This window comes from Pongo pygmaeus, chromosome 9 (assembly GCF_028885625.2).
Source record: "Pongo pygmaeus isolate AG05252 chromosome 9, NHGRI_mPonPyg2-v2.0_pri, whole genome shotgun sequence".
NCBI classification, from domain to species: domain Eukaryota; kingdom Metazoa; phylum Chordata; class Mammalia; order Primates; family Hominidae; genus Pongo; species Pongo pygmaeus.
This window is the reverse complement of record NC_072382.2, coordinates 135,753,103-135,766,997: the sequence shown is the minus strand read 5'-3', so window position 1 is coordinate 135,766,997 and position 13,895 is coordinate 135,753,103. Positions and strand designations below refer to the sequence as shown.

The window sequence follows — 13,895 nt, the reverse complement described above, 5'->3', positions numbered from 1 at the left end:
CTGGAAAGCCGTAGCCTGGCTCAGCTGCAGGCATCTCTGTGTCACTGGCGGCAGATCGGCACGGGGGCACCTGCCCTTCGTGTCCCCCAGTTGCATCAGTCCCTGTGGTCATCTCCATGTTAGTGTCTCCGACTGCATCTCCGTGTTTGAGGGTAGCAGCAGTGGGTGTGAGCGTGGGTGCTGAGCTCCATCTGTTTTTGGGCTCCCAGGTGAGTGACGGCAGCCTGACAGTGACATCGGTCAGTCGGGAGGACAGAGGTGCCTACACCTGTCGAGCGTACAGCATTCAGGGGGAGGCTGTCCACACGACCCACCTGCTTGTCCAAGGTAGGAACCATTTCCTCAGCCTCTTTAACCCTGGGCTCCCGCGGAGACGTCCAGCCCGGCTGAGCTACGGAGGGCATTTTCCCAGGGCTCACCTGGGGCTAGTGGAGGTGCAGGCGGCCATGAGGACCTGTGCGGGGCTCCTGTGTGCTGCCTCTGCCCTGGTCAGAGCTCCCACACTGGCTGCCTGGGAGAGGGCCAGGCCCACAGGCCGTGGCCAGGCACCACATGGCGTGGCAGAGAGGCCCCTGCTGTGTGGGTTTCTGGTTTCTCCTTCTGTTCAGATAGCATCTCTACCATGTCTCCACCTCCCTGGGAGAGGAGACCTCCCTCGGGTCATCTATCCATTAGTGACGGCATCAATAAATAAAGATAGAAACTCAATCCAAGCCCCAGACATTTAAATAACACAGTGGGCATTTGGCAGAGCTGGGATCTGTGTAGTCAGCACACGGAGATGCCAGTCTGCCCTGCCTAGAGCCCCAGAGTCCCCAGAGAGGGGCCAAGAACTGTGCAGGATGGGGCAGCGTCCCAGTCGGGGGGTCTCCACCCTGTGCTGAACTCGGCCCCCGGCTTAGCCTCCCCAGCCCTGCTTACTGGAGGAACTCGGGAGTTGGGGGGGTTGGTGGCAGCTGCATGCTCCTCCTGCCTCTTGAGTGCCGAGCAGCAGTCAGGGCCAGAGGCCCCTCAGCAGCCTGGATGGAAGCTGTTACCTCTCAGGGGAGACTTGGCTGCAGCTGCCCCCTTTGTCTGCGCAGCCAGCACCAGGACTGCTGGACTTTCACCCTCTGCTTACTCCTCGGCCCTTGCACCCCCAGCTGCCCTCTTGGTTTCTGGCTGGGGAGCAGCACACGGCACTGAGTCCTTGAGACTGGACTATTCCTCGCTCTAGATTTGAAAAGAGTTGCCTTTCTCCCTGCTGCATGTCTGGCTTGGGCTCTGCTGGGAGAAGGCAGGCAGGAAGAGGGTGTGTGTGGCGGCTGGTCTGGGGAGCCTGGTGTGGGGGCAGGGGTGGTGGACAGGATGCCTGAGCACAGACAGCATCTGGAAGTGTCTCCATGACAGCCGCCCCCATCGCAGTGTTCAGGGCACCCCTTCCTGAGGCACTGAGGGCTCCCAGGAGGCCTGGGTGCTGCTGCCGTCCCTGATCAGGTGAGGTGGGGTTTGTTCCCTGCTCTCCCCAGGGCCCCCTTTCATCGTCTCCCCTCCTGAGAACATCACCGTCAACATCTCCCAGGATGCTCTGCTCACCTGCCGGGCAGAGGCGTATCCGGGCAACCTCACCTACACCTGGTACTGGCAGGACGAGAACGTCTACTTTCAGAAGTGAGCACCCTGCTCTGACTTTTCAATGAGGCTGCCACCCCAGCCCTCACGGGCAGGGCCCCTGAGCAGAAATTGCACGGGCAGGCTGCCCGTGGCTCCTGGAGCTGGGGGAGGTGGGCGGTCTGGTCCGTGTGTCTCACATGCCAAGGCCAGGGTCTGCATGGAGGGGCCCTGGGGATGCCAGGGGCACGGGCTCTCCATGCCACATCTGGGGCAGTGACGGTGACTGTGTGTCTGTGGCAAGACCCCCTTCTGCTCGCCCAACCCCCTGTCCCCATGCCGCTTTGCAGCGACCTGAAGCTGAGGGTGCGCATCCTAATCGATGGGACCCTGATCATCTTCCGGGTGAAGCCGGAGGACTCGGGGAAGTACACCTGTGTGCCCAGCAACAGCCTGGGGCGCTCCCCCTCCGCCTCGGCGTACCTGACGGTGCAGTGTGAGTAGGGGTGTGGGGGAGCCTGGGTGGTGGGGCTCCCAGAAGGTTTTGGTGTTAGCCAGACTGTAGGCTGGAGGGTAGCAAAGACCAAGCATCATTTGGGGGCATGTAGGTGGAGGAACGAATAAGAGAAGAAGGAGGGACGGCTGGAGAGGAGGCCGAGGCCCTGGACAGTCGGGGTGGACCAGCTCCTACTTCGCTGGCCAGGCATCGCTGTTCAGCCAGTGCATCTCATCAGCTCAGTGCAGGCTGCACTCAGGAAGACACCTTTGAGCAGTTCCTTCTGAACGGTGGTCCTCGGGCTGAAGGCTGGCCTGCACCTCTGTGCCCAGAACCAGTTGCTCTCTGGTGCTCTTTTCTCAGGTGTCTTATGGAGCATAGCCCAGGCCCATGCAGGGTTAGGTTTCTCCCGGCCTCACTCCCTGCCTTTCCACACCGCGTCTGTGTTGGGGGTGATGTGCTCCAGCTCCTGCGCCCGCTCCCTCTGGCATCTGCGGCCTCTCCCCTTGGGTGGCTAGAGATCCAGATGAATGAGCTGCTCCTCACCCAGACGTTCGAGGGCTTTTGTGCAAGCACCACCAGTCAGCTTGCTGATCTTTAATAATGAGCAGCCAGTTACTTGCCCGCCCCCTGGCAAGCTGAGCCCTGAGACAGAGAAGGATGAGTAATGAGGAGTAATATCTTCCTTTTGATTTGTGGATGGCCCTGTCACTCAGGCAACAAAGGCTGGCATTGTTGCTGTAGACAACAGACTCTCCCTCATTTGCCGGCTGGTGTGGGTGGATTGCTCACACCCAGCGACAGGGAGTGGCAGGGGTGAGAAGTGGAACAGTCTGGAGACAAGACCGGCATCAGTGTACAAGCTGAGGACAAGTGGAGGACGGCTGGTGGCCCTGGAGGTGGAGCTGGTCCGACTGCTGCCCAGAGCTGGATGTGGACATTCCACCATTGGTCGCGGTGGTGGAGCACGCTGCGCCTGCTGAGCACCATCAGACCCCTAACCTCGCAGTCGCACTCTTTCCTCTCTATGGAGTGCATCGCCTCTCTGCTTCTGCCGTCAGCCACTTAAAGGACTTTTGGTGTGCTGTATTCCCAGGCCCAAGCTTTAGAGAGCCGTGAGGCCCAGGACAACAGATCTCGCTCCCCAGACCTGCAGCGGGAGAAAGCGAGGCGAGAAGTTATTCATACGTGACTTAGGATGTGCCCAAGCTGTGCTGGGGTGGGGAAGAACTGCAGGAAGGAGAGACCCGTCCACCATAAAGGTGCGCCCCGTCCCTCTGTGCTGGACGCAGGCTGTGCCACCTGGCACGGAGGTGGCCATGGTGGGGCAGGAGGAGCCAACAGGAGGTGGCCTTTGGAAGACGAGCTGGCCAGGACGAAAGCCCCTCCTCGAAGCCATAGGCCATCTGTCTTTCTGGAGACATGTTTTGGTTTTCCCTGTCTCTCTCCGGCGCCAGCGTCACCACCCACTCCCCCTTGTCCTTTTTTACCTCCTTCCTGTCTTCAAAGAAAATCCAGGGGGTTGAGATTTACAGGTGGGTGAGACAAGGATTTTTATTTCTGCTAAAAAGCAGTGTTCAGAGTATTTCCCATTCATAAACGCTTTGAAAACCTTGGAGGAAAAAAAAAAAAAACTCTACCATACAAAAGTAGGAAGCTATGTCTAAATATATAACTCGGCCTGGTATTTATGTAACGCTGTTCTCTGAAGAGCTCAAAATGCTTAAAAGATACCAGCTCATTCATCCTCACTGCCTTCCTAGTTCTGGATCCTTCTTCTCCATAGCCCTCAGGGGAGATAGGGGAGTACTGAGAGGAGGTGACTCAGCCTGCATCACAAGAGGTGTGGGGTTCTTGTTGCTCCTCCGAGAGCCAGGGTCCTGCTGTGTCATCAAAGTTGGAGTGCAGTGGTGCCATCATGGCTTACTGCAGACTCAAACTCTTGGGCTCAAGTGATCCTCCCACTTCAACTTCCAGAGTAGCTGGGACTACAGGTGTGTGCCACCATGCCCAGATCATTCAAAAAATTTTTTGGTAGAGTTGGAGTCTCGCTAAATTGCCCAGGCTGGACTTAAACTCCTAGCCTCAAGCAGTCCTCCCACCCCAGCCTCCCAAAGTGTTGAGATTATAGGTGTGAGCCACTGCACCTGGCCTGATTCTGCATTTCAGCTGCAGAATCAGATGGGGAAATGAATCCAAGGAAGGCTGGACAACCAGCAGAATGGGGAGGAAAAATACCCCCTTGGTGGTTAAGCCTATGATAGTGTTCTTCTTTTGGCTTCGGATGTAGAGGCAGGGATAGCTGGTTGCTCAGGAGACTTTGGGATAAGGAGCTGTTGGGGAAGGGTGTGGGCAAATGCTGGCTTTGAGGCTCGGGGTCTAGGAACAGAGAGAAATGGACACTGAGAGACCTCGTTCAACCGGTGAGGTCCATGGTAGAAGCATGACAGGGGCACTGGGGATTGGAGCAGGCTTGGACGTGCCTTTGAGTGCCTCCAGCCATTCAGAACAGAAGTTCTGAGCACCTGGCCTGGTGCATGGGCTGCCTCCGGCCTGGATTCTCACCGGGCTTCCCTGTGTGTGTGTGTGTCTGTCTGCTCTCCCACCTGCGCTTCCTCTGTGCAGACCCAGCCCGTGTCCTCAACATGCCCCCTGTAATTTACGTGCCCGTGGGGATCCATGGCTACATCCGCTGCCCTGTGGACGCAGAACCACCAGCCACCGTGGTCAAGTGGAACAAGGACGGCCGCCCCCTGCAGGTCGAGAAGGTGCTAGAGAGATGCATGTTGAGGGTTGGAGTGAGGGCTCCCCCCAGGTATTGTGATGCCACCTCTGGGCTCTGGATTTCTGCCAGGACTCCCGGCCCCTTCCAAAAGCCCTGGGCAAACAGCTGCTTCCGTAGGGGTCTGCGGGTGCCGCCCGCCCCAGGCTGGAGCTGTTGGACCATCCCGCGTGCTGCCTGGCCCAGCTGGGACCCAGCCTGGGATGGAGCGCAGTCTCTGACCAGCGTTCCCTGCCCTGTCGTCTGTGTTTGGCAGAACCTGGGTTGGACCCTGATGGAGGATGGCTCCATTCGAATTGAGGAGGCCACAGAGGAGGCTCTTGGCACTTACACCTGTGTGCCTTACAACACCCTGGGGACCATGGGCCAGTCTACCCCCGCGAGGCTTGTCCTGAAGGTGAGGTCCCGGGGCTGTGACGGCCTCCATGAGCTGGGCACCTGGATCCCCGGCCTCACGAGGGTGCCTGTGCTTTCCTCCCCAGGACCCCCCCTATTTCACGGTGCTACCAGGCTGGGAGTACAGGCAGGAGGCCGGCCGGGAGCTGCTTATCCCCTGCGCTGCCGCAGGGGACCCCTTTCCTGTCATCACGTGGAGAAAGGTACCTGTGCCCTGGAGTTTCTGGGGCTGCGGGGGGTGTGAGGGCCCAGGGAGCCCCGGGGCTGCGGGGGGGGGGGGTGTGAGGACCCAGCGAGCAGTTCTATTCTGGACCTGCCCTGACCAGGCTAGATGCCAAGCAGTGAGCTGACCCTGAAGAGAAGCAGGCACTCGGGAGGAGGGGCAGCATGGGCGGGCCGGGGTCTCAGGCGCGTCCTCGCCGTCCGCTTCGAGCTTCTCTCCTCACCCCTACTTCTGTTCCCACCCTCTTCCCTGCCCCTTGTTCACCAAGGTAGGGAAGCCCAGCAGAAGCAAGCACAGTGCCCTGCCCAGTGGGAGCCTGCAGTTCCGTGCCCTGAGTAAGGAGGACCACGGGGAGTGGGAATGTGTCGCCACCAATGTGGTCACGAGCATCACTGCCAGCACCCACCTCACCGTCATCGGTACGTGGCCGGCAAGGCTGGGCTGGGCGGCGGGGCCAGAGCAGGCTGGCTGGGGGTGGGGTGCTGGACGCTGGGAGCGTCCCCTGGTGGCCGCTGCACTCTGCGGGCGTCCTTCCTCAGTCAGCCCAGCCCTGAACTCCGAGTCCAGCACCTGCAGCCTTTGCCCCTGTGGGCTCTGTCAGGGAAGGGCAGCGTGGCTCCTGTCCTCGGGGAGGTCTTTTTGGGGACAGGCATGATGTCCACAGCAGCCCACCTGAGGGAAAGAGGCGGCTGTGTGGCTGGCAGGGACTGCAGAGCCTTGAGTTTAAGGACCTTAGGGAAAGCTGGAGGGCTGGAATGAGGGAGACGGGGAAGGTGCAGCATCTCAGATGAGGGCAGAGCTGAGACCCGCAGGCCAGGCCTGGCGTGCGGAGGCTGGGCAGGAGGAGGTTTCTGGTGTTCTGTGTCTGGGCGTTCCCGTTTCTGATTGCCCGAGGTGCGTGTCCCAGGACCTTCGCCTGGACCCTCTCAGCCTGTCCTTCTGGGTCCTGACGGCTATAATCACAGTCACAGCCAATGCTTTTTGAGCCTTTACCACCAGTTTTAGGTTCTATTCCAAGTGGTCTGCACAGCTCGTCCTTCACAACTCGGGAGGTGCGAGCTGGGGTTTCTCTAGTGTATGTTCCTCGAAGCAAGAGGTTGGTGTGGCCCGAATGCTTTCTCCGGCGTCACATCACTAAGAAGTAGTGGGTCTGGGAATTGAAGCCAGGATGAGGCTCCTGACTGCCGTGCTGTGCTGCCCGCATGCCGGCATTGGGGTGGGACGGAGTTGTCTTATGAGGCCAGAGAACCTTACAGGAGGGGCTCTGTGGCCGTGCCTGCCACCTTAGGAGAGAGTGTTTCTGTGCTCACCAGAGAAGCACAGGATTTGGGCCAGGACGAGGAGGGCTCTGGTTTCTGTTGGACCCATTCCTGATGCTATGTGTTCTCCTAGTTGGACTAGACCGCACAGTGGGACAGGCTTCCTGCTCCAACCCCACTAACAAGCAGGGTCAGGGGAGTCGGCACCTGAGAGCATCCCCGTCGCCCCCATCCCTTCACTTGCAGTATTGTGCTCTGCTGCCATGCGCTTCAGCCTCTCAGGTTCCCCACAGCCAGACGGTGGGCACCCAGCCACGTGGCTGAGTTCTTTTCAGTCTGAGAGGTCTCCACTTGATCTCCAGGCACCAGCCCCCATGCCCCGGGCAGTGTCCGGGTCCAGGTCTCCATGACAACTGCCAACGTGTCCTGGGAACCAGGCTATGATGGAGGCTACGAGCAGACATTCTCAGTTTGGTACGGACCTCTGTGAGTCACCCCGGCATGCTTTGCTCTCTGCTTCTCCCCTCCCCCGTGTACCTGCAGGCCACCCTGGGTGGGGGGAGGTAGGAGGAGGCTGCAGTTTCTGGCCCGCCAGCCCTGCACAGAGTGAGGTGGGTTGGGACAGTGACGAGGTCCTTGTGGGTGATGGGAGGGGTCTGGAGGGACTCTGGGCATGGCTGTGTCCCTGTGGCCTGAGGGGTCTGGGCCTCTCTGTACCCTCTCCCTGCTCACGTGCTGCCTCGTTTTGCGTCCTGCTTCATCCTCTGGATTCCTTTGGAGCCTGGAAGAGACTTCCGCCCTTCAAGGGCTTTGTGAAATTGCCCAGCCTTAAGTGTAGAGTCTAGTTTTTAGACTACTTTTTTGTGTATTTTTGTATTTGTAATTTTTGTGGGTACATGGTACATATGTTTGTAGGTATGGGGTACATGAGATATTTTGATACAGGCATGCCGTGTGTAATAATCGCATCAGGGTAAAGGGGTATCCACCCCTCAAACATTTGTCCTTTGTGTTCCAACAATCCAGTTATAGTGATTTAAGAATGTATGATATATTATTGTTGCTTGTAATCCCGTTGTGCTGGCAAATACCAGGTCTTACTGGTTCTTTCTCACTATGATTTGTACGTGTTCACCCTCCCCACCTCCTGTAGTCTAGTTTTTACTCTGTCTCTTCCCCAGTGGCCACAGAAACTTCCCAGCCTTGGGGTCAGCCCCTGCATTTTCTCTCTAGGACCATGTGTTTCTCGATTGTTTTCATTCCTCTGTTGTCACTTTAGCCAGATGCAGTCATTTGAGAACTTTGCGCAAATCTTAGGGTAGATACAGATCTCAAAAATGTGCCAAGCGGGGTGAGGGCAGGAGGCACAGGAAGGGAGGAGAAGGAAGCCTAGCTAACTCCTCCCATCCCCCCAGGGCTGCCCCTCCCTACACTCCTGTTTGAGTCAAGAGTGGCAGCCACCTGCCCTGCCCCGGGGGTGACAACCTTGAGCTGGGAGGGCGAGCCCCTCAGTGCCTTCTTTTAGACCTGTCTTGCCTGCATGTGTCTCTCCAGCCAGGCTCAACTCGAGCCTGGGGAGGAGGAAAAGGCAGGCGCCGGGGGCAGCTCAGGGGGTTCAGGGAGACCCCTTTATCCACTTCTCAGCAGCGAGGGAAGTTGAGAGGGGAACCCGCTCTGTCTCCCATCACGGTGGTTCGGTGGCTGCTTCCCAGGCGGAGTGTCCTGGGTGTCTTGATTCTGATTGGAGAACTGCACCTAGATGATGGGAGTTGAAGCAACTCACCTCCCATCCCCTTATTCTGTTCCTCCCGCAGCAGTGTGGGGGCCCTAACCAGCCTGCCAGGTGGCTGCTGCGAGACTGGTGCTGCTCAGCGCCTAGGTGGCCAGGGTGGGACATTTGGTGTGGTCAAGCTGTCTTTGGAGATGCCTGGATGGGAGGTCTGGGCATACGATGGGGGGCTCAGGCGTAGATTGGGGCTCCCCTGCTGCTTGCGGCGCTGCTCCACACTGCTGCTCACCTGCACTGCTTTTCCACACATGGCTCCTGGCTGCTTCGTTGCCTGGGGCAGGGAAGGGCGGGGCCGAGGTTGGGGAGGTCTCCTTTCTTTCTGCCTGCCTCTAACTCTGTGTACTGACTCCGACGTTTGGCGCCGGCTTCTTTTTGTTCTGCTTTCCGCTGCCTCAGCTCACCCTCCTGGGTGTGCACCGTAGTGAGCCGGGAGCCCGGGAGTGGATCCTGGAGGGCACCCACCAGGTTACAGCTCAGGGCTGCGAGGAGAGAGCCAGTCCCACAGGACCATGTCTCCTCCCTGTGGTGACGTGGCAGCACTGCACCCATAGCCTGCCGGCTTTGCTGGGAGTTGGGAGCCTGTGGAACAAGGGAACACCCTTGGCCCTGTCTTCCTACTCTCCAAGCATAGCGTGACCTTTTTCCAACCCTTACAGCCTTAGGGATCCTGGCCCCACTGTGGGGAAACCCCTGGTCATTATGGTCTTATACCCTGGACATCTCAGGTGACTCCAGTCTGATTGGATGAATGAGCCCTGTGGTTACCCGAGGCCCTACTTCACCTGTCCCTGGGGGTGTGTGCAGCCAGGTCCTGGGCTCCTTCCCTCGTCCTGCCACTTATCCCCACACCCCAGGGTCTTACTCTCCCAAGGCAGAGCTTGTTCTTAGGGTTGTGACCAGGGTGGGATTCTCCCGCAATGCAGCTGGTAATCCATCTGACCAGTGTCCTGAGCATGACTTGCACCTAAAGGCCCCTTTGGTAGAAAAGGTGCCAGCTGTGGTTGGTGACCCGGCATCAGGAGGATTGGCACAGCCAAAGCTGGGCAGGTCATCCACTCTGGGCCATGTCCTTTTCTTGCCCTTGAACCTGGGAACGCCAGGCCCACCAGTGCCTTCTCCCTGAGCACCCTGCATGCACCCTCTTCTCTCCAGTGTGACCCACCCCGCCCCTCGTCCCCTATCCTGTCTCTCTCTTTTGGCCAGGATGAAGCGGGCACAGTTTGGGCCCCATGACTGGCTGTCCTTGGCAGTGCCGCCAGGACCCAGCTGGCTGCTGGTGGACACCCTGGAGCCTGAGACCGCGTACCAGTTCAGCGTCCTGGCCCAGAACAAGCTGGGAACCAGCGCCTTCAGTGAGGTGGTCACTGTGAACACTTTAGGTGAGGGCCCGGGGTGGGATGTTGGGAGCGGGGGTTGCAGAGGTGGTGGGGGCGGTGGCCCAGGCAGCTAGCAGTCGGTCTCCCGCGTGCCGATACCTTGCTGAGTGCTCCACAGAGCTGTGCCGTCTGATCTCCCCGTGAGGATTTGTTGTTGGTCTCTGTGGGGTTTGCTGGTCCCGTATCAGGGTGCTGTTGGCCGGATTCCTGTTGCTTTTTCAGGTGGAAGAAAGACACTTAGAATTTTCTCTTTCCTTGTCAGGCCACATGTTTGCCACTTCTGGGGCTTTCAGGGGAGATTGGGCATCCTCCCTCCTTGGCAGCGCCTGCCGGTTCTTGCCTTTGGCCCCAGCCTCACTGGGCGGTAGGCATGTGGCTGCCTCCCGCTGCAGAGTCTTCCAGGCCACCTTCCTGGAGGCAGCCTCATACTCCTCCCTGCCTGGCCACAGTTGTGTTTGCTCTGCTCTGGAGCCAGAGAAAGGGCCACTGTGAACAGGCTTTCCCTAGGTGGTGTAGGTGGTGCGACTCCAGCCCCTTTCCCAGAATCCGCTCCTGAGCGGCCGCCAGGAGTGGTGGACAGCAGTCTGGGATGCTCACCCCCAGTCCTTGGCACCTCTGTGGGGCCTCGTGTTGACCCCCAAACCCCGGCCAAGAAGGGAATGGAAAGAGCGACTGCTGTGCTGTGAGAAAGAAGATATCCCTAGCTCCCTGGAAGAGCACAGGAGATACTTTGATGACATTTAATTATTCCGCCTTCCCCATAGTTCCCATTTCTCTTCCCTTTTGCAGTACACGATTCCCTCATGTGTGTTTAGACATATTCTGAAGGCAGAACCTGAAGCCCTGGGCCCCCGGGCCCTGACTCTGCTTCCCTCTGGGCCGTGACATGTGCACAGGAGCGCGGGAGTGCGGTGGCTGCCCTGGGCCTTGCTGATGCACTGTGGTTCTTCTCCTTGCCCCGCCGCAGCATTCCCTATTACAACTCCAGAACCCCTGGTGCTGGTCACCCCACCGAGGTGCCTCATAGCCAATCGGACTCAGCAGGGTGTGCTCCTGTCCTGGCTTCCGCCTGCCAACCACAGCTTTCCCATCGATCGCTATATCATGGAGTTCCGCGTCGCGGAGCGCTGGGAGATGCTCGACGATGCCATCCCCGGCACCGAAGGAGAGTTCTTTGCCAAGGATCTGTCACAGGTGAGGGCTTTGCTCTTCCTTGCTGCTGCTTCCCAAATCCTGGAAGCGACAAGACTCCAGAGGCACTGGAAGCTTTGAGTGACTGACTTTGGGTGTGTGAGGCCAGCCACATACTGTACCTCCTCACCACTGGTCCTGGATTCTCCCAGACTCGCTACCAAGGCCTGGACTCCTCAGATCATGGCCCACAGGCTCGGGGCCAGCTCTGGGGCAGCGGGGACCTGTGTTCTACTGAGGGTCCCAGCACTGCCACAAGCTGGGCAGGGCAGGCTGAGAGGCCAGCAGGCGTAATCAGAGCACTGACCCCAGCCCTTGCTGAGCCTAACCTGGGGTGGGCAGAGAAATTCCAAGAAGAATTCTCTTCTAGGTGTGTCCAGGGAAGAACCCCTCCTCCAGTAATTTAGAGCCCCTGGAGGAAAGTGCATTATCCGTTTTTCCAGTAGCCCCGTTAAACTTGGAATATCTAGCTGGGGACAGGAAGCAGCTGGTTTCCTAAGACACAATCTCATCTATCTTTCTGTCTTCCTTCCTGGACACTTACTTATTAATAGTGGTTGCTAGAGTCGGCTCCCAGTGGCCCTGGAGAGCCTGTTGCACATATCTCTTCCCAACACTTTTGGTGACCTCACGTTCGTAGCTTGAAGTCAGCTGTTATAAGAGTGTTTACACCACAGCAATTGGCCAGTGCCACCATCACTTAGCATTAGACACTTAGCAGTCCTCCCGTGCTTTGGGCGCCCTGCCCTTTGCAAGACTGTGTGCAAGATGAGTGTTTGTGGGGACAGTGGTCATCTCAGGTCCCTCGGCTGACTGGGTATTGTCCCTGGGGCTGTAGGACACGTGGTACGAGTTCCGGGTTCTGGCCGTCATGCAGGATCTGATCAGCGAGCCCAGCAACATTGCCGGCGTCTCCAGCACAGGTATTTTGGGTTGAGGGTGCTCTTGCAACTATAGGGACATAAGCCCCAGAGCTGCATGGGGGTCGTTTTGTGAAATGGCTACTCCACGAGGAGAGGCTGGATTGGAAACTAAGGAGGTGCCTGGTTGCAGCTGCGCGAGTCGTAGCCTTTCTTAAGCCCACCAGACCCATATTTCCATGATGCATGCCATTTCGTGACGCTCAGAAGCTGAGTTTCTGACACTTGTATAAGACACTCAACTCATCTTCTCATTATAGTAGTCAAAACGGACTGGATTGAAGTGCTATTTGCTGTACATTTTCAGTTTCCTCTTGTGGGGGAGGGGCTGTGAATCGGAGGAAACAACAGGTCAACCATGTTTATCAAATGCTTGTGATAGACTTCTTTATAATTATGTGGGTTTTATTTGGAAAATTGCTGTTTGGTGTTTTCCTCCCTTCCTTCCTCTCTCTAGATTTTTAAGGCTAAATAAAGCCAATTCCCTAGCATTTTCTCCATTTATCTTTCTTTCTCTTGGCCCTGGTCCCACTTCTACACATCTTCTCTCCAGCTATAGTTCCTGAGACATAGCAGGTTCCTCCGCCAGTGAAGCGGTGTCCTTGGTATGGGAAAAGGCTCTTGCTTATAAGCAAGTGATGGCATCATTTCCTTGGGCACTGCTCACCCAGAGACCCCTGGGACCAGGTGACAGCAACCTCGTCTGAGGAGCTCATGCAGCGGGACTTGTAGAGTTGGGAAGTGCTGGTGTGAGCACACTGCAGAGAGCATGAGAGCAGGGGCAGGTGTGGAGTGCGGTTTCTGCTTTATACATTAGGCACCAATGGGCTTTTAAAAAAAAAGGTTGTGTCCTACAGGTAGCAGAACCCACAGTCCTCCTTGACTTCTCCTTGGGGAATAGACTCAGAGTTGGAGGAACAGGGTAAGAGCTTGCATCCAAGGCTGGAGCTGAAGAAGGGGTGTTGTGTGGGCCCACCCCTGACCATTGTGTGCTCAGTAGCTCTATGCCAGCTCCTGGCAGGAAATGTGCCTCGTCAGACACTTCCACACAGGGGAAGGAGGATGCAGCAGCCTCAGCATTCCCTGTATTAGGTCCCCCATTTCCAAAGGCTGTAGCTTTCATTTTCCCCTCAGACAATCAGCATCATCTGGATTATTTTTATCCATTATTATTATCGATGCAGCAATGAATTCTGGCCAAATACATTACAATCTATCGATTCTGCCTTTGCTGAACCTAAGCAGTGGCACTTACCGACATAACTTTCCTATGAGCATAAGATGGTAGGCTGGGGTCTAGTCTTGGCTCGGTCATAACGAGCTCTGTAGACTTGGGCAGGAAAGGAGGACGTACAGCTCCCTATGGTGAAACGAGAGATTTGGCTCCATCTCTGCTGTCCCTGCCAGCTCTAGGGTACTTCCGTACCTGAGATGACCACGGTGCGAATCTTCAGGACGTTGCATCCCTGTGCTAGAAGGGGAGAGGATCTGAATTTTGTAGTAATAATCCCTCTTCCTGCAGTAGTATTTTATCCTCAAGTTGCCTTCACACCTTTTGTAGAGACACCGTGGTGTGAGGCAGGAAATCCCAGACTGGGAGCAGGCAGCTGCATTCTGGTTTGGGCACTGATGGCAATATCCACATAAGCAGGTCTCTCCAACTCAGCGGATCAGAGCTCTTTCATTCAGAGAATGAGAACAGTATGGGTGCTCTGTGTAGCTCATGGGGTTAACATGAGAAGAGCTGATAACGTGCATGAAGGGGCTTTGCAGAAGGCAAAACCCTAGATAAGTATAGATTACTCTTGAAGTCATTATCCCCATGGGGACAGGCATAGATGTTTTCTTCTTTACACCCTCTGGAGAGATTGAC

General features: G+C 57.1%; 1 protein-coding gene across 5 annotated transcripts in view; it reads left to right on the top strand.

Annotated features, from left to right (window-relative positions):
* The window catches only part of IGSF9B (immunoglobulin superfamily member 9B), a 57,251-nt gene that overhangs the window by 18,186 nt on the left and 25,170 nt on the right, over positions 1 to 13,895 (top strand). For 4 of the 5 annotated variants that reach the window (XR_010127671.1, XM_054439186.2, XM_054439190.2 and 1 more), the window contains exons 5-15: positions 210 to 327; positions 1,509 to 1,650; positions 1,941 to 2,086; positions 4,712 to 4,854; positions 5,125 to 5,265; positions 5,351 to 5,467; positions 5,756 to 5,906; positions 7,109 to 7,232; positions 9,739 to 9,914; positions 10,879 to 11,105; positions 11,941 to 12,025. Coding sequence is in view for 4 of the 5 variants with exons in the window: in XM_054439186.2 (XP_054295161.1) it covers positions 210 to 327; positions 1,509 to 1,650; positions 1,941 to 2,086; positions 4,712 to 4,854; positions 5,125 to 5,265; positions 5,351 to 5,467; positions 5,756 to 5,906; positions 7,109 to 7,232; positions 9,739 to 9,914; positions 10,879 to 11,105; positions 11,941 to 12,025 (1,570 nt within the window). In the remaining variant the exon portion in view is untranslated. The remainder of the gene's footprint in view (positions 1 to 209; positions 328 to 1,508; positions 1,651 to 1,940; positions 2,087 to 4,711; positions 4,855 to 5,124; positions 5,266 to 5,350; positions 5,468 to 5,755; positions 5,907 to 7,108; positions 7,233 to 9,738; positions 9,915 to 10,878; positions 11,106 to 11,940; positions 12,026 to 13,895) is intronic. The other variant, XM_054439187.2, reaches the window with a different exon arrangement.